We start from the raw sequence: 20,949 nt of genomic DNA, 5'->3' as shown, positions 1-20,949 counted from the left end.
GCTGTCTCCTCCTAAAATCCACGATCAGCTCCTTGGTTTTACCAATGTTCAGGAGCAGGCTGTTGTCCTGGCACCAGCGTTCCAGTACCTCAACCTCCTCCCGGTAGGCCTTCTCGTCGTTGTCCGAGATCAGCCCCACCACCACTGTGCAGACCAGGCTGCAGAAACAAATTAGTGGGGGGGGCATACAATGTTCTCGGGGGGGCACAATGGTTTTTCAACACAGGTTCCCTTTTATACGTTTCAGCTGGGACAGCGGCGCTGTGGCTTGCTTGGCGCTGCCCACGGTGCTGAACTAAACAGCAGAGAGGCACTGTGCATTATTACACCTACTGTAGACTTCAGTATATTTTTACTGTATTTATTTACTGTATCTTTTATTCTATTTTTATTCTATTTAATTTTATTCTATTCTTAGGCCATTTGTTTTGTTATTCTTATTTGTGACTTGTTCTGTCTAAATGTTTAATGTTGAGTGATTTGCAGTGTCAAATTTTCCTCAGGATAATACATTTCTATTCTATTCTATATCTTTGAAAAGTCTCCATTTATTCAACACTTCTGAATTCACTGACAAAACTGAACTGAACTGACAAAAATAAGGTGCATAAAAAAGCAAACAAAATTCCTCCACAGGCTACTCACCATCATAAGTAGAGAGGCAAGCGGTGTTTGGGGACAGAGTGAAATCTTCTTAAAACACTGCCCATCCACTCATTCCTGAACTTTTTTGTTAAGTCCTTCTCAAATGCCAACTGAATTAAATTGGCCTTAGTTGCGTCGATGAAGCATACTAAGGCGATGTTCTGTAAAGACGTTCTTGAGGGTAGAAAACGAATTCTCACAGAGTGCCGTGCTAGCTTCAGTAGTGTTGTTGTTGACATCAGTGCCCACTAGGGCTGTCCCCGACTAAGGATTTGGATAGTTGACTTTGATTGAAAAAAAAAAGAAAAAAGAATTTACCAGGGTGGGCACAGCTGACTCAGTGGGCGGGCCCGGCCCCCTAATGCCCGCCCATGGCGCCGGGACTGCCACTGTGTCGTCCGCAAACTTCACTATGGAGTTGGAGCTGAACTTGGCCACACAGTCGTGTGTGTATAGTGAGTACAGCAGGGGGCTCAGAACACAGCCCTGGGGGGACCCGATGCTCAGGGTGATGGTGTTGGAGGTCTGACCCCCCACCCTGACCGCCTGGGGCCTTTCGCTCAGAAAAGTCTCTAAAATACTGACAATAAATGCTATTTTTGCCATGCATTTCTCATTTTTCTGTAATTTTCTGTATCGTCATCATCGTGTATAATAATAAAATTAGGCTATTTTGATGTATGATTAATGATTTGCGCACTAATTCACCGTAATAGACAATAGCATAAATCTATGGGGTTGCGGCACTGCAGATATACCCTACTCGTAATAGATGGCAACATGCATGCTATGCTTGCGTTTACCATTCGGAGCGTGGCGGCGCTGCAGCCTGCAGGCACAAATCAAACTTCACCTGCCGTTTTAAAAGAAGAAAAATACAGGTATTCAGGATAATGTCGAAAGTTAAAAGAAATATCATTCTGCCGAAGACGCCGTAACTCGTCTTTGATGTCAATATTTCAAAAATCTGTCATCGAAATCATATTTCCTTTCCGGAGCCCTGAGACACACTGCTGATCTCCTCTCAACTCTCTAGCGGTTCAAGAGCGCCATCTGGTGGCCGATCGGCAGATCGGCAACCGGAAATTAACCTTTGAACCGGTAGTGCTCATCCATATGTGGTCCGGGCACTCGCTATCGTTAGAGAGACTACGTATTGACACAGTGAACATCGATCGGTGCAAATAACTCGAAAAAACAACATGATTTGGACGTATATACTATTATACAACCTGGAAATGGATCAGGCATTTCTCCATCCCATAATAGAAAAAATTCTGTTCCACGCTCATCTGCCAGCAGCGCGAGGAAGCCACGGTGAGTTTCAACGTTATTTTCGAACGTCTTCTATACTAACTGATCTGATGAACATATGACCCACTCTGGATGAATCATCTAACGCTGCCCACGGAATTATAAACGATCCCCCGCCCATCCGGTCATCATCAGATGATGCGTAGAAACTTCTAGAACCACGTCCAGTTGAAATTTTTTATCTCGCACAGATTCCTACCAAACTGTATTTGATCATCAATATAATGCATTTAGGGCTATAAATCACGTTCTGAAGAAAGCTGCAGAAAACGATAAAAACATACTTATACTTTAGACCATATTTTAGTATGAATATGTGAATGAAAAAGTTTAACGTTGCTACACCCTGAACAATACATATAGGACATTGAATGGGCCATAATAATGGCAATTTAGCAATAGAATTTAAAAAGTTATAGCCCTGCAAAGAAGGGGAACTTCTCCATAGACAAATAGAGCTGGCGAGGGATGGTAAATTATGAATTTAACCCATGGCGATTAAAGTGTTAAGATACACTGGCATTGAAAAGGTAGAGAGACCAGCGAGAGGAGGAGACCATGGCAAACTACTTTTGCAGAGAGAGACCTACCATATTCACACCCTGCAGACTATGGCCCCTCTTGGACTGAACGAAGAGTTTGACATCAAACCCTTCTTGTAAATACACACATTCTGTCCTGATTCTGTGTTTTTTTTTTATTAATTTCAGTTTTTTAAGTTTTCTTATTATATATTTTTTCTCAATTTTGGCATGTGAAGGTGTGTCACATTTAACTACTAAACTACCGTACTACTGTTATTGTTACTATGTACCGTATGTTCTAGGCACTTGAGCTGCAATATGGTCTGTAAATGTGTAGCCTATAGGCTAATTGATTTGAACTTTGACCTGGCTCAACCCTGACCTTTAATTTGTATATGTATATATACCCCACCCCTTTTCACATGTCGTTGACACTTGAAAAAGGCCACAGGCCGAAACGTTGTGTTCAAGTACATTAAAACTTGGGAACACTATAGACGGTGTGCAGACTTTTTTTCCACAAACATTACAGCTTCAAACAGGAACCCCTCGTCCCCTCCATCCCGCGATGGAAAGGCAACGGAGGAATCCCCGCTTGGATCCGGCTGTTCTGCGGAGCCGCAAGCCTGCGCAGCTGACCCCGCACAACTGACACACCTGAGGCTCGCGTTGCGAGACACCACCCACCAGCCCGTCGGTCCAGCTGCACAGCCGGAGCACAACGCCGGCGGGGGAACTGCTCAGCGATGCGCGCCCCAAATGCGAAGCGCCGGTGGAGGTCAGAATGGATCATCATCCTCTAGAGAGGATCGATGCTGTAGAGGAAAACAACATCCAGGTGAACTGCATGGTGTCAACAAGTTCTTCTGGCCAAAATGCCTCGCAGAGATCTCAGCTGGTATGTTGACAGGCAGGTACTGCGCCTGATTGAAGAGCCCCAAGCACTAAACAAAAGGTCGGTGCAATTAGATATAGCAACATAGAGATACGTTGAGGAATCTATCTGGACAGTGTAGACAGAGACAGACAGAGACAGTGACAGGCAGAGAGGTGAATGTAACGAAAACCTTAAATGGATTGAAGTGTATACTTACCTAAAATTATTGCAATGAATAGAATGCCAGAAACATAATACAAAGTATCCTATACTTACCCGATTACCTGAAATCTTGTCATACTTACCTGAAACAAAACTGAAGAATGTGAGACAGACAGACAGAGGGAGACAGAGACAAACAGAGACAGATAGACACAGAGAGAGAAACAGACAGACAGAGACAGATAGAAAGGCAGACAGAGACAAACAGAAAGAGACACAGACAGACACAAAGAAACAGATGCATAGACAGACAGAGACAGATAGAAAGGCGGACAGAGACAGACAGAGATAGAAGACAGACATAGAGACAGAGACTTGTATGTAAATATGTTGAAAGTTGGCTGTGGATTTCCGAATTCCACCCTGTTAGGGTCCTTTCCACCCTGTTGAGTTCCTTTCCACCCTGTTAGTCACCTTTTCTTTTTAAATAACTTAACAACTATGTTAAATGTTGTACATGTTTTTATGTTCATTTGCACAGTTGAAAAGGATCAACAGCATACATGTTTTTTATTAGGCAATATTGTTTAATTATTTACCATTTGGGGTAAATTGGGTGCATACATGTGATTGTTCTGAATAATAAACAAATGTTATACTCCACGACCACAATTCTTGTTTCATTATTATTCAAATAAAACCATATATATGATGGAATAAGGGACATATAAGGTTTAAGAAAAGCTAAGTATTGGTGAATATTTACATTATTAACACTTTGCAATAGCTATGTATATCCTCACAGTCGATGGCTGAACAATCCACCAATAATTATTATTTAAGTGCTTGAGCTCTACCAATACAGGTACCTGAAGGTTAAACATGTAATTTACCTGATATAATTCTAAAAACACAAACTACTGCGGTGATAAACAATCAGAGTCCGGTAAACACGAGTTTGTAATTCCAATAGTGTATTCTGCCTGTTACTTTGACTATTTTTGGTTATTGAAGTGGTATTTTTATAACGAGCATTTACGAAGACTGGAGCAGTTGTAGTCTGGAACGCAGTACGTGACGAGCCAGGCCAAGGAACGTTAATGGAACATTCACGGCTCACCTTTCATGTGGCTCGAAAGCGCACTCTCCCATTGTAAAAATCTGCAGGTCCTTTCTGCATATTTTGCACACGACACGGCTACTCGCAATGCAATTAGGCTCTCTCCGACTTATTTTATTTATTTATCTAAAAACCATTAAGTCAAGATAGACTGCGCTCACAAAATATAACACTGGGTGCTGAAATCCCGTTGAGTATAATAGAAAAAGAAAGCAATACGCTTGGACCAGCACTCACAGATTTTGGTTATTTAATGGCAGCCTGAAACAAACATGTTTCGGAACAATTTTGTTCCTTCCTCAGTGTTGATGGCTAGGTACCAAAGCACCTCAAAGGCGCTTAAAACAAAATTACAAACATCACAAAACAAACTGGTCAGACTACTACTTGACCTGGGCCCTGTTTCTTGTACCTGGATAACTGAGTTAGCCGGATAACTTTAGCTGGATACAGGGACGTGCACAGGACTTTAGAGGGGCAGGTGCTCAAAGGCTGAAAAGGGCACTAGACTTGTGTGTATATATTAAGCGAGCGCGCATAGCGCGCGCGCGATTTGTAAGGGCCCTTTTCGGGCGGGGGGCCCCCTTTTTATGCTTTTTGGGGGGTTTTGGTGATCAAATATTGAATATTGAACTATAATAATCAGTGCAGGAGCTCACTTATCCTTGAAAGACACTTTTATCACTGACTTAAAAGGCCCATACATCTCCATAAATGTTCAGGGGGGAGGGAATAAGTGCTTACCCTACAGACCCCAAGAAGTGCTGTATATTCTGTATTGTTTAATATAAATGCATTTTTTATTCCAATCCCGATTTGTATTTGAGATTCCCAAATCCCATCGGACTTGACTTCTTTGTGTCCCTCAATGAGTGTAATACCAGCATTCAACAGCGGTTTCTATCATGATCATCATCACCACCCACGCTATGCATAAAATATATAGGTCCGCGGAGAGGCATGCTGAGGAGGCCGTGCAAACTGCAATGGAATATGGGGCATCTCTCTCTCTTTACCTAATATTTTGATTCTATCCTGACATTTTTCAGTTGGAAGGGCAGTCTATATGCGTAACAGTAAAAAAAAAAAAAAAAAAAAAAAAAATTATTTAAATTTTTTTTCAAAAGGGGCACTTTTTTGATGAGGCTCAAAAAGGCAGGTGCTCAGGCACCCCTTGGCCTCTATGTGTGCACGTGCCTGGCTGGATAACTGGGTTAGCCGGACTTTCCGGTTTCATGTACCTGGATGACAACATATCCAAAAGTTTGAGCCTGGTCGAAAGCAGAGTTCAAGTTCAAGTTAGCCTGAACTATCGCCACGCCCCCGCAAAGAAGTGACAGCCCGTTTCCTGAAACTATTCCCACAGTCTACGATCTGCATTATACCATTCTGAATTACGTTTTTGTGCTCCATTCTTCCAGAGGGGGCTTTTGAAATGTAAAATAGACCCAAAATGCTGATATTAAATTCACTTTGTCCTAAATAATGCACGTTATATATACCGTGGCGACGGTGGCGCTCGCTCGTGCGATGTACACATGATGTGGTTATTTTAATTGTAACTGGGATTAAGATGTCTGATGAGATGCGCTGTTTGACGGATTTGAGAAATTGAATGAGCCGTTGACGTCACATTAATGAATGAGGATAAAGAGATAAACTTCATTCAAAACAAAGGATATTCTAAACACGGGTCTCTCGTTCATTAATGTATAAACAATGAATTTATCCCATCTGGCCCAGTGGCCCAGCGGTAGTGCTCAAGCCTGCCAATCCAGCGACCGGGGTTCAAATCCCGGTGTTTCCAATATGATTTTTTTGAATATAATATTAATGATTATACGCCAAAGTAGCCTGGTTTTAAGTTAAAATATTATAAATCTACATGCATTGAGGATGTCATTCTTTATATAGCTCTCAACGTGCACCAAATTGAATTATTCCTATATTGCAAAAAGAAGGAAAAGACTAGGGTCTTGAACCCCGGTCGTCCGTGTGAAAGTCAAAAGAAGAACCCGTTACACCACAGAGAAGATAAGTAAAAGATTGACTATACATCAATCAATGGGTAAGAGAGCCGTATCGTAATTCTGTATAACAGTTAACTAATAATTTTCGCTAGCAAGATCTCATTTGATTATTCAATCCAGCAGGCAAGTTTAAAGAAATATAATCTGATTGATTGAGGTAATGAGGGACTTAGAATTAGCCTATAGATAACGCATTTAACTTGTCGGCGAGGCGATTGAGCCGTATTGCAATCTGTCAATAAAGTCTTAAATCAATTAATCAATCAATGCCGTTGAGAATCAGGATCTCTGCCATCGATACGTGCTGGCTTTTCACCTAAAACGGCCGCGCGCATTTAGCCTGACTCGCAAGTCTGGCTTGAGTTAACGAGACTGAATCCACCTTTGTGAAACAGGAAAATCCCGGCTTCGAACATCGGGTTAACTGAAGCTGGATAATGGACATCTTGATCGACTTAGTTGAACCACGTACATGAAACAGGGCCCAGAACCCCAGAACCCACCTCACCCCTGCCCACTTTGACAACCTAGGATGGCTTAGAGTAGACGACAGAGTACAGCAACTTGCAATGGGCCTGGTCTACAAGATACACTATACGACTGGGGTGCCCATGTACATGTCAAAATACTTCCCAAAGGTCAGTGAATACCACAACCACTACACCAGAGGAAGCTCAACAAATCATGTTAAACCCAGATTCGGCTCAAACAAGGGACTAAACACGTTTCGCAATTATGCCACAACAATGTGGAACGCCCTACCCAAAGCTGTAAAGGAATGTGAATCCCTGCCCACATTCAAAACCGCTCTTAAAGAGCACCTACGGTAGGCTGCAATTCGAAACTGGCCACCGTAAATGCCCAAAACCCCCACCACCTCCTAATAGACAGTCTCCTCCCCACCGCATGTATATATTCCCTCCCCGCCGTATGTATATTTCTCTCCCACCCACCCACCCCCTCCTAATGTACAGTCCCCTCCCCATCATATGTATATACTCTGTCAGGATCTAGGGGTAACAGTACTGTATATTTGAATACCGTTTATGTCACAAATGTATCAGTACTAAATACCTATATGTCCCTATGCCATAAATGTCATGTATGTTGTGTATGTCATAAATGTCTATGAATTGAAAATGGGGGACCCTGATGGAAACAAGACAAACGTCTTTCTCAGGTCTGCATCCCCTTAACAATTGTATGTATTGAGCCGTACTGTATTGTACCCATTCTGCAATCTGTTAAATAAAGTTTTCATTCATTCATTGAGGGGAGGGAACAGATGGTGGAGGTAAACGGTACCTGGGCCTGGTCTACAAGATACACTACACAACTGAACCAAGGTACCCATGTACATGTCAAAATACTTCCCAAAGGTCAGTGAATACCACGATCACAACACCAGAGGGAGCTCCACAAATCATGTTAAACCCAGATTCGGCTCAAACAAGGGACTAAACACGTTTCGCAATTATGCCACATCAATGTGGAACGCCCTACCCAAAGCTGTAAAGGAATGTGAATCACTACCCACTTTCAAAACCACTCTCAAGGGACACCTACGGGAGACTGCAATTCGAAACTGGCCCCTGTAAATGTCCTAACCCAACCCCCTCCAATAGTAATTTACCTAGTATGGTTGTCAATATTCCAATGTACAATATTGCTTGTTTGTACAGTGCCCCCCCCCCCCCCCCCCCAATGTACAGTTTTGCTTGTTTATACAGTGTTTCTCCCCCCCAACCACCTCTAATGTAAATTACCCAGTATGGTTGTCAATGTCCCAATGTACCCAACCCCCCCCCCCCCCCCCACACACAACCCCACCCAACCTCCTCCAATGTACAGTTTCTACGTCAAATGTATATAGGCCTACTCCCTTTTCTTGACTCTTTTTGTATCACAAACAGTACTGCATTTGCAAATCTGGTATGTCATAAATGTATAGATGTAGCAGTACTGTCTATCTGTATGTCATGTATGTCATGTCCTGATGTATCGAAAATGGGGGACCCTGATGTAAACAAGACGAAAGTCTTTCTCCCCTTAACAATTGTGTGTATTGAGCTGTACTGTATTGTACCCATTCTGCAATCTGTTAATAAAGTTTTCAATCAATCAATCAATCAATCAGCTCAATGTAACGCGGAAGTGCAGTGGTCTGCATGTTAAGGGGGTGGTTACCATGGTTGGTCTGCTGCCTTGCTGGAAGAATGAATGAATGAATGAAAACTTTATTAACAGATTGCAGAATGGGTACAATACAGCTCAATACATACAATTGTTAAGGGGATGCAGACCAGAGAAAGACTTTCGTCTTGTTTACATCAGGGTCCCCCATTTTCAATTCATCGTAACATATATGACATACATGACATACAGATAGACAGTACTGCTACATCTATACATTTATGACATACCAGATTTGCAATTACAGTACTGTTTGTGATACAAAAAGAGTCCAGAAAGAAAAGAGTATATACATTAGGCGTAGAAACTGTACATTGGATTGGGTAGGTGGGGGTGGGGGGGGACTGTACGTTGGAGGTGGTTGGGTGGGTGGGGGGGGGGGGTTGGGTAGGAGTGGGGGGGGGGGTTGGGTAGGAGTGGGGGGGGGGGGGGGTTGGGTAGGAGGGGTGGGTGGGGGACACTGTACAACTGTACAAACAACACTGTACATTGGATTATTGACAAGACCATACTTGGTAATTTACTGTACATTGGAGGGGGTTGTGTTCGGACATTTACAGGGGCCAGTTTCGAGTTGCAGTCTCCCTTAGGTGTTTTTTGAGAATGTTTTTGAAAGTGGGTAGTGATTCACATTCCTTTACAGCTTTGGGTAGGGCGTTCCACATTGATGTGGCATAATTGCGAAACGTGTTTAGTCCCTTGTTTGAGCCGAATCTGGGTTTAACATGATTTGTGGAGCTCCCTCTGGTGTTGTGATCGTGGTATTCAGAAGATTCTAAACATTATGAGAAGAGTTGACACACGCCAGTTGGTCAAACTACACCACAAGTGATAAATAGTTCCTTTACTGATCATTTGAAAATACATTAGCTCAAAAACAAAAACAATATATAAAATATATTATGTAGAATGGTGGTGTTGACAAACTGTGGAAATACCGGTCTCAGAGCAAATACCTGATCAGGTGACAGGCAGGGGAAGGGAAACAAGACAAACCTTCTGTATTCCAAATAGGCATCGACTGCCCCCGAAGCCGCCTTGTCGACACGTATTCTTTCCATGGAAAAGCTTGCAAAGATGGCGATGCCAAGGACGGCGTTACCAAAACACCAGTCCAGCACCAGCGTCTCGTGTTGCTATGGATATAGTTACAACGTTCCCCCTATCGTCCGTACAAGAAACTGCACCAGTACACACACACACACACACACGCGCGCGCGCGCACAGTATACTAATCCAAATTAAAGTTTAAAAAAAATTATTCTACACATTCTGGTAATATTCAGTAATATCCTCCATGCAAATTTCTACTCATCAAATAGTTTATGTTCACAACGTTCGGTATAAAGAAGCATTTCCAATTAGGTTATCCTATCCTAAAAAGGTTGCCCAGTTTTAGTTTGATTGATTGATTGATTGATTGATTGATTGATTGATTGATTGATTGATTGATTGATTGATTGATTGGTTGAAAACTTTATTAACAGATTGCAGAATGGGTACAATACAGTACGGCTCAATACACACAATTGTTAATTAAGGATATGCAGACCAGAGAAAGACTTTTGTCTTGTTTACATCAGGGTCCCCCATTTTCAATTCATAATGACATTTATGACATACACAGCTTACAGATATACAGATATATATAATTACATTCACCCTGGTAGCTGTACCCAATATACCCTATAAAAGTACCCTATATATTTCATGACTTGATTGCATGTGTGATGCCCACTAGAAGTGGTATCACGTTAATATCATTAGATTATGTGTCAAAACGGTGTGAACATACTGGTACAGGATTACCTCCATCAGAAACAAGGTAGAACAGTCTTGTCATATTTAATGGACGACATTAATATAATTTGGTCAATAGGTGGCAATATAGGACTTGTGTTCAGTGGCTTCGCCTTCTAGGGAACCGTACTTTGCTGCCTACAGGCACACGAGGCGAGCTGATCCTCACAACCGAGAGGATTCAGAACCAGTAACAACATGTCTGCGCCTCCCTTTGTCCATGACTAACTACAACCTGTTTCATAGGTGGGTAATACATTACCAAACACACATAAAGGTTAACAAGGATACAGGCAATGTCGAGGGCCCAATGAGGTGATGTTTGAGTCAAGTTTAAGAAGTTTAAGACGACAAGTAAAGTGATTTAGAAGTTGACCGTCTATTGATGGCGCCGTGTCTCATGGTACATTAAAATAGATTGTTGAAATACAATTGCCCATTTAATCATTAAAGTGTCGGAGTTAAGTATCTCCAAGGGGATTATAAAGGTTATGTTTCGGAAATATGTACTGTTTGAGTTGAAATGTTGTTCGGTACATGAATATTGACATATGTGGTACAAGTGTTAAAAGGTGGTTTAGAGAACTAGAATTAGGCCACACTAGCTAGAAGTTAGCTAGACACTGGAGCTGTCCCACATTCTCTCTCTCTCTCTCTCTCTCTCTCTCTCTCTCTCTCTCTCTCTCTCTCTCTCTCTCTATCCTGCTCTCCGTTAAATGTAAATATACATTTATTCCCTTGGGTTTCACCATGGTCACGGTTTAGCAAATTCCTAGTAAGGCTGAGATCGGCCATATACATATATATATAAATGCACTTTCGATGCACATTTGATTAGAGGTTCAACCGAACTTGAGCTGGAACACAAATATGAGTGACACCGAGGTGTTGAGGTATTCCTGTGCACTATAGAATAGTGGATACGACTGATGATAAACGAATGATGATAAAGGTAACAGCTATTGATGATGTAAGGAATTGTTTGACAGACAATTAGAATGACAGTGTTATTAAAAGAAGACATACGATGTTCTCTTCCAATATGCCTAGACAGGTTAACAGGAGAATGCTCCCTTTTCGCGTGCTTATACTTAAGACATCAAATATGTATAAAAACATAATTAATTACAATGTACAGTATATAATGCTGGATAACTACATTTGAGAGGAAAATGCTATTGAAGTGAACCAGGGTATCCTACAAGGGTAGAATGTGTACTGCAATGATGAATATGCTTTTGAATTGATGACAAGAACGGAACTATAATGGAATGTATTAAAAGTAATGTAAAATAATTGAACTAAGTGATGGTATAATGTTATGATGATTGATTGAAGATTATCATGAATAAATAAGTGCTGTTGTAATAAACACAATCGAGAGGACTCAGAACCAGTAACAACATGTCTGTGCCTCCCTTTGTCCATGACTAACTACAACCTGTTTCATAGGTTGAACATATCTCTGCTATCAGGTGCCATATCCTGGTACCTGTAACACATGTCTTGTATTCAACACCCTGAATACAACACCTACACTGTATAAAACAATAATAATAATAATAATAATAATAATAATAATAATAATAATAATAATAATAATAATAATAATAATAATAATAATAATAATAATAATAATAATAATAATAATAATAATAATAATAATAATAATAATGACATACCAGATTTGCAAATACAGTACTGTTTGTGATACAAAAAGAGTCCAGAAAAGAGAGTATACATTTGTAAGAACTGTACATTGGGGGAGGTTGGGTAGGTGGGGTGGGGTTGGGCGGGTGGGGTGGGGTTGGGTGGGTGGGGGGGGGGGCTGTACATTGGAGGTGGTTGGGGTTGGGTAGGAGGGGTGGGTGGGGAACACTGTACAAGCAAAACTGTACATTGGATTATTGACAATGACAACCATACTTGGTCATTTACTGTACATTGGAGGGGGTTGGGTTAGGACATTTACCGGGGCCAGTTTCGAATTGCAGTCTCCCTTAGGTGTTCCTTGAGAGTGTTTTTGAAAGTGGGTAGTGATTCACATTCCTTTACAGCTTTGGGTAGGACGTTCCACATTCACAAGGTCAAGCAGTAGTCTGACCAGTTTGTTTTGAGATGTTTGTAATTTTGTTTTTAGTGCCTTTGAGGTGCTTTGGTACCATGAGGTGCAAGCATAGTCGTAGTACCCTTGAATGAGTGCTCCTGCCAGAGTCTTCAGGGTATTCTTGTTTACCAGAGAGGAGATCCGGTACAAGAATCTAGTTCGTTGGTTGACTTTTTTTATTACATTGGATGCCATTTTGTCACAGGAAAGATTAGCCTCTAGGATGGAACCCAGGTAGGTAATTTCATCTTCATCTGACTCCTATAAGAGGCTATATCCACAAAGAATGGATTGCACTCAATACACACACAATTGTTAAGGGGATGCAGACCAGAGAAAGACTTTCGTCTTGTTTACATCAGGGTCCCCCATTTTCTATTCATAATGAATTGTAAGTAAGGGTGCAACTAGCACCGTGCAATCCATTCTTTGTGGATCTGGTAAGGTTACGGTAGGTGGCGGTTGGGCAGTATGCTCGATATTTAGTGTTTATTGTCTATTGATGTTATTGGATTCTTGTTTTTACTCGCAATACACAATTTTGTTGACAATAATAATAATAATAATAATAATAATAATAATAATAATAATAATAATAATAATAATAATAATAATAATAATAATAATAATAATAATAATAATAATAATAATAATAATAATAATAATAATAATAATAATAAATCTACAGCTGGCTCAACATATATTTTCTTTCATGTCTTTCTCTCTCATTGGCTGTATATACCTCTCTCTCTCATTGTCCGTCTGTCTCTACCTCTCTATCTCGCATTGTCTGTCTGTCTCTACCTCTCTCTCTCTCATTGTCTGTCTGTCTCTACCTCTCTCTCTCTCATTGTCTGTATGTCTCTACCTCTCTATCTCGCATTGTCTGTCTGTCTCTACCTCTCTCTCTCATTGTCTGTCTGTCTCTACCTCTCTATCTCGCATTGTCTGTCTGTCTCTACCTCTCTCTCTCATTGTCTGTCTGTCTCTACCTCTCTATCTCGCATTGTCTGTCTGTCTCTACCTCTCTCTCTCATTGTCTGTATGTCTCTACCTCTCTCTCTCATTGTCTGTCTGTCTCTACCTCTCTCTCTCATTGTCTCTACCTCTCTCTCTCATTGTCCGTCTGTCTCTACCTCTCTCTCTCTCTCATTGTCTGTCTGTCTCTACCTCTCTCTCTCATTGTCCGTCTGTCTCTACCTCTCTCTCTCATTGTCTGTATGTATCTACCTCTCTCTCTCATTGTCTGTCTGTCTCTACCTCTCTCTCTCATTGTCTGTCTGTCTCTACCTCTCTCTCTCATTGTCTGTCTGTCTCTACCTCTCTCTCTCTCATTGTCTGTCTGTCTCTACCTCTCTCTCTCATTGTCTGTCTGTCTCTACCTCTTTCTCTCATTGTCTGTCTGTCTCTACCTCTCTCTCTCATTGTCTGTCTGTCTCTACCTCTCTCTCATTGTCTGTCTGTCTCTACCTCTCTCTCACATTGTCTGTCTGTCTCTACCTCTCTCTCTCATTGTCTGTCTGTCTCTACCTCTCTCTCTCATTGTCTGTCTGTCTCTACCTCTCTCTCTCATTGTCTGTCTGTCTCTACCTCTCTCTCTCATTGTCTGTTTGCTACCATGTCATCTGTTGGACAATAAACCAGTGTCATCCTTTCTTCTCTGATGACAGATCTGATGAAATGGTACTTTATATCCACATGCTTACACCTCTGTCGGCACACAGGGTTTCTCGCAATGGCAATAGTTCCCTGGTTGTCCTCATAAACAACAGTCTTCTTATATACATAGGTATCCATTCCCCCAAGCAGTTGTTCTAGATAAATACACTCCTGTATTGTCATGGCCAGAGCCATGTGTTCGGCTTCACAAGTTGACAGTGTCACTGTGGGCTGCTTCTTTGTTTTCCATGAAACCAGTGAGCTGTTTGTGTTCAAACTAACACAGTATCCTGTAGTACTCCTTCTATCTGTGATGTCAGCAGCCCAGTCTGCATCACTGTAGACTTTAAGCCCTAAGCCTTCGCTGCTCTTTCTTAAACAAAGCTGTTTATCTGCTGTACCTTTGAGATAACGAAAAACATGTTTTACCGTAATCCAGTGTTCCTCTGTGGGATCAGCTAAATGTTGTGACAACTTACTCACTACAAAACATAGGTCAGGGCGGGTACATGTTGTTAAATAGATGAGGCTACCCACGGCTTCCCTGTACATTTTTACATCTGTCAGTTTCTGAGCATCCTCCTGGTAATCAAGTTTTTGATCACATGGTGTTTCCCTTGTTCTACATTCCTGCATGTCAAAACGTTTCAGGATCTTTTCCACATATCTCTTCTGGGATACTGTTACACAATTGGCCGACTGCTCAAAGTCCATGCCTAGGAAATGCTTTAACCTGCCAAGGTCTTTCATTTTGAATCTGGTGGAGAGCATACCTTTCACCTGATCTAGGTTTCTAGTGTTGTCTGCTGCGATGATCAAATCATCCACCCAAATGACGATTATCACTTTTCCTGACTCTTTTGACTCCCTTGAGTAAACACAGGGGTCTACTGGATTCTGTAGGAAGTGATCCTCAATGAGACATGTGTGAAGCATCTCGTTCCAATTTCGCCCAGACTGTTTCAGGCCGCAAATGGATTTTTCTAGCTTGCACACTAGCTTTTCCCCTTTCTTTTCGTAACCTTCAGGTTGTTCCATATATATATCTCCCTATCTATGGGTGCGTGCAGATAGGCTGTCTTCACATCCATCTGATGTCAAATCAGATTGTCCTCAGCTGCTTTCTGAACCACTACCCTTACACTGGTCAGGTTGGCGGTGGGGGAGAATGTTTCACCATAGTCTATCCCCTCCCTCTGACTGAAACCCTTAGCTACAAATCTCGCTTTGTACTTTTCGTGGCCTTCGATCCCTTCCTTGATTGAGTGCACCCATTTCCCTCCCACTGTCTGTCTGCCCTCTGGCAATTTTGTGAGGGTAAAGGTGTGGTTGTCCTCTAAGGACCTCATCTCCTCGTCCATCGCTCTCTCCCACTTACTCGACTCTGGGGACACTATGGCTTGCTTAAAAGACTGAGGCACGCCACACACCACTCTGTAGCAGTAATCAATACTGGCGAGTGTACTGTCATCCTCGTCACTTCCTCTCCGGGCATAATCTATCAGATATTTTGGGGGTTTGTGTTCCCTTGAGGGATACCTCCCACTGCTTGGGGCACTTGACGTCACCCTCGGGTGCTCCTCGTCATCGCCCTCTGGGGGTGGCTGGCTGTCTGCCTGCACGCCCAGGGACCGAAACTAGAGAGCGCCACCCGCCATTTGCGCTCAGTTTTTACGTTTGGCGCCTCCCACTGAGAGGTCTGACCGCCGTGTGGCGGGCAATCAAATAGTCATGTGAAAACCGAAAATCATGATCCAATTCTTTAGCGGAGTTCTCACTCGCTGTCTCAGCACAGACATGCAGCGCACCGCGCACTGCTGCTGCTGCTGCTCCTACCCCCTCCCCACCTGTTTCTGTATGCTTGCATGTAAACAGAGGCTATTGCCTCCGAGTCACCGTGACGTTAGTCTAGTCAGTGTAGGACCTTCGTGAGATAACGTTAGCTACCGTTACAAAATGACCCAGTCAACTATTCACTTAGTTTAATACATGAGGCATTGTGTAACGTTATCCAGCCGGCTAGCTACTGATAGCTCCAGACATCAACAAATCCTCCAGCAATAGTCCAGTGCATAATACCTCCGTTGGCTAGGTAGCTCACTAGTCACTATGAAATGTTGCAGTAAACTAAATAGTTCACTGAGGCGTTGTCCCAACGCCATCCAGCAGTAGCTACAGATAGCTCCTGGCATCAATGTCCTACAACAACATGCGTATTCGAGTCCCTGGCTTACATCGCATGAGTGAGGGCTGCTGAATAGGGTCCAGCTGTAGCTCAGGAGAATCCTTTTGCATGCTGAATGTAGCGTTTAGGGTCCAGCTGCAGCGCCGGAGAATCCTTGCTGGAGCTGGAGGCCACTCGAGTATACACACAGACAGTGGAGCTGTTTGCAGACAGCGAGGTGGCGATGTCTCGCAGATAACACAATCACAAGTATGATTATATAATATATATATTTTATTAAAAAAAATTATATAAAATAATAATAATTTTTTTTTTATCAAAGAAAAGTTGGCAGGTAAGAAATATGCTTGGCGGGTAGATTCTTCCCATCTACCCGCCACTGGCCGGTGAGTCAAAAAGGTAATTTCGCTCCCTGTGCACGCCTGTGCTCAGTACACTAGGCTGTGGTGTCTCTGTCCCTCCATACCTTACCCCGGAGTCCAGCCATGGCTCCTCTGTCTGCGTCTCGATTTCGCACGTTGTCTTGGTGACAAATTTCACTAGTCTGTGCTTTTGCACCTTCCCTTTACCGGGATAGTAGACTAGGTGTGCTAGGCTCCCTCTGTCGTGTCCTACAATCTGGACTCAAGCTTGCCTCTGTCCTGCTGGTAAGCATAGCACACTGATCCGAATTTGTGCATTCTGGCTAGATTACATCTTTTCCCTGTCATTGCTGTATATGGGGTGGTGCCCGTGTGTTTATTAAAACACCTGTTTCTGGTGTAAGCGGCTTCTTGTACCGCATAATGCCACAGGCTCTTCGGTATGTTACTATCGTCTAGCTTACACCTGGCCATTTCAAAAAGAGTGCGCCATTCCCTCTCTGCTACCCCGTTCTGATGTGGGGAGTAGGGACATGACGTCTCGTGTCTGATCCTGTTCTTTCTCAGCAGTGATTGGAACTCTCTGTTTGTAAACTCGGTCCCGTTGTCTGACCTCAAACATTTTACGTCCCCATAGGGGGCTACATCGGCAAGGAACTTCTCCGTGGCCTGGAGTGCATCACTCTTTGCTTTAAGGAAATAGACGAACACTACGCCTGTACCCACATCCGTAAAAGACTGTACATAGTTAAAGCCACCTATGGACTCGTTCCTTACTGGACCGGCTAGGTCGGTGTTAACTAGCTCCAGTGGTCTCTTTACCTTCTCCGTGGGGTCCCTGTTCCTTGTTTGAGTAAACTTCCCCCTTATGCAAACTTCACATTCTTTGTCAGGTCTATGCTTTTCACCCTTAATGTGCATACCGTCTGTCACTGCTTGCAGCTTTAGTAAATCCTCGTGATTACAATGACCCATAATTTCATGCCACGTCTGGATGTCATGACTGACAGTCACATTACATTTGTCATTATTATTGCACTCCGTTTGTAGGTAATACATTCTCCCATATACGTCGATGTTAAACCGCATACCATCTTGTTCTACAAGAACATCTTTACCTTCACTGAAGAACACTTCAACGCCGTTAGCAGTAGCAGATTTTATTGAGAATAGTTCTTGTGGGAACGAGGGTATATATAGAGCGTCCTTTAACGTCACTGTACACCGGTGCCCCTTACTGTCTATAAGGCGTACCTGTGCGTCTCCTCTCCCTTGCGCCAACCCGTAGGTGCGCTTCCCGTCTGCCAGCTCCATGCTGTGTCCCTCCGGCTCGAAGGACTTGTCGAAGTTCTTGAAACTGTTCCTGTCGTTGATGATGTGGGACGACGCACCTGTGTCCACAATCAGTCCCCTCCTCGGGAACTGCCGGTGCTGCGTTGGCCGGGTGACGCCTGTAGTCCGCGCCCTGAAAACGAAGTCCTCTCGTCCTGCCGCTCTCCGGGCGTCATCTCGACTCGTCTCGCGATCACCGTTGCCGCCATCTTGTCTGTAGTCGTCATCTCGTCCACAGTCGCCATCTTGGCCATGGCCGCGATCTCGTCCATCGCCGCCATCTTGTCCGTAGCCTTGACCTCATCCGTCGCCGCCATCTTGTCCATGGGCGCTGCCTCGTCTATGGCCGCCATCTTGCCCATGTGCGTATCGGGCGCTCTGGTCTCGTTTCTTTCTTTCTTTCTGTCTGTGTGCCGCGATGATCTGCAGAAGCTGCACCAGACCGTCTTGTTGCAGTTATCTCTCCGATGCTCATGCTCTCCGCATCGCCAACACGTCAGCTCCGTCGTGGGCCTAGCCTTCTCCCTTGATGTCGCTCGAGCTTTCAGTGCTATCCCCCCCGCTTCCGCGGCGTCTGGGTGGATATCCTCTGAGGCCTCAAAGTTCCGCAGCTTTGCTTTGAACTGCCCCAATGTCATGTCCGTTGAACTGTGGGTAACCAGTAGCATGAACGGCCTGTACAACTCCGGTAGTCCTCTCATCACCATCGCCATCATTAGCCCCTCGCCTGGTGCCTCTCCTGCACTCTTAAGCGCTGTGATGATCTGTTCAGCTCGGATGATGTATTATGTCATCGTCTCTGTGTGCCCCTTCTTCAGAGCCGTTAACGTTACGTAGAAGGACACTACTCAGGGCCTTCCCCGTCCGATGTAATGCTCCCTCAACACTCCCAGGCTTTCTCGGCCTTTGTCCTTCGTGTCGCGGAATATTAGCCCCAAGCTTGTATCGTCGAGCAGCGGTGCCAACTCACAGTATGCGTCCGCATTAAGCTTGTCGTCTTGGGCTTGTTCCTCCGCCGTCAGTGGTCCCGTGGGGGCTGCCAAGATCACCGCCTTGAGTCCCGCGCCGTGCATGCAACATAGCATGTGCTCTTCCCAGAGCTCATATCCCTCTGCCTTTCCATTAAATGAGGGCCATTTGCTCCTTCCCTTGGTCGCCATCCTCCTTCTTGGTGGTAGGTGTAGCTTAAGCTCCGTTGGCCTAGTATCTAGCCACGCGGTACTCCCGGTGCTAATCTGGCCTACACTTCAGCTAAGCTAGCTACCCTTGGGTAGTGATTTACATTCCTTTACAGCTTTGGGTAGGGCGTTCCACATTGATGTGGCATAATTGCGAAACGTGTTTAGTCCCTTGTTTGAGCCGAATCTGGGTTTAACATGATTTGTGGAGCTCCCTCTGGTGTTGTGATCATGGTATTCACTGACCTTTGGGAAGTATTTTGACATGTACATGGGTACCTATAATAACTTTACGAAACGTGTGAAGACATTTTGATCGATTTCTTTTTTAGTTCATGTTATTAGATTAGACAATTATTGTATACACATGAAGCACTAGATAGACTATTTGTTTAGTTAAATAGTTGTCATTTTATATTTTTAAAGAAACAATCCCAGGCATCTCGCGGCACCCCTGACAGCTCTCCGCGGCACCCCTGTTGAGAACCGCCGGTTAAGATTAGTATTACTATCATTACAATGTAGGGCAGTTGTAGACAGTGAAAGCAGTAGATAGGTATAAATTGAGTATAGGCAACAGAGTTCAGAGTTGTACAGTATGGGTAACAGAGCCTAGGGTGTAGGCAATGGAGTCAGAGCTCAGAGTTTATTATGGTATGGGGGAGGGCTGTGTGATGTACCAGTGATGCGTTGGGCGTTTTTCCCCACCCTCTGTAGTGTGTGTGTGTGTGTGTGTACTACAGCTACAGCAGGTTTTCACAAGGTCACCAAGTTTGGAGATGAGTTTGGAGGGGATGCGTTGAATGCTGAGCTGAAGTCGATTAACAGCATTCTCACATGCGAGTATTGCTCTCATCCAGGTGGGAGAGGGCAGAAGCGTCCTCCATGCTCCTGTTCTCACGGTAGGCAAATTGGTGATATATTTATGTCCATAATTGATAAATAGCAACCCAGCACATCAACTGAAGATACAAAATATGAATGCACGGCTTGTCATTGACATATGCACACAGCCTGCCATGCACACAGCCTGCCATGCACACACGCACAGTCGCACACACACCTAATCCCATCATACACACACACACACACACACACACACACACACACACACACGCGCACACACACACACACACACAGGAAGATTACATGACAGGAAGATTTAATCAGTGAACCTTCATGCACACATACACACACATACACACACACACACACACACACACACACATTCAGTTTGACTTTCAGCATTCTCTCCTCAGCCTGATCCCACAATCATTTCTGTTGGGGGCTCTCCTCTGCTATAATATGTAATATCTTTGTAGGCAACAACATGCAAAATGCAATACATTTCCCAGAAAGCCACGCCAGTGACGCACGTTCACACAGGAACAGAGGAACCATGGCAGCGACGCACGCACAGAATTCAGCCTGCAGACTTCCCCCCCCGCAGGCAGGGTCTCA

General features: G+C 43.6%; 1 protein-coding gene across 1 annotated transcript in view; it reads right to left on the bottom strand.

Moving 5' to 3' along the window:
* fam221a (family with sequence similarity 221 member A) overlaps positions 1-9,926 on the bottom strand; it is a gene marked incomplete at both ends in the record, with an annotated part of 29,712 nt that extends 19,786 nt beyond the window's left edge. The window contains 1 exon segment of the mRNA XM_084312021.1: positions 9,862-9,926. Coding sequence (XP_084168147.1) covers positions 9,862-9,926 — 65 coding nt within the window.
* Between the last annotated feature and the right edge of the window lie 11,023 nt (positions 9,927-20,949).

This window comes from Notolepis coatsorum (assembly GCF_963971535.1).
Source record: "Notolepis coatsorum genome assembly, chromosome: 4".
Lineage (NCBI taxonomy): Eukaryota > Metazoa > Chordata > Actinopteri > Aulopiformes > Paralepididae > Notolepis > Notolepis coatsorum.
The sequence above is the reverse complement of the archived record's forward strand: the minus strand, read 5'-3'. Positions and strand labels throughout refer to the sequence as shown.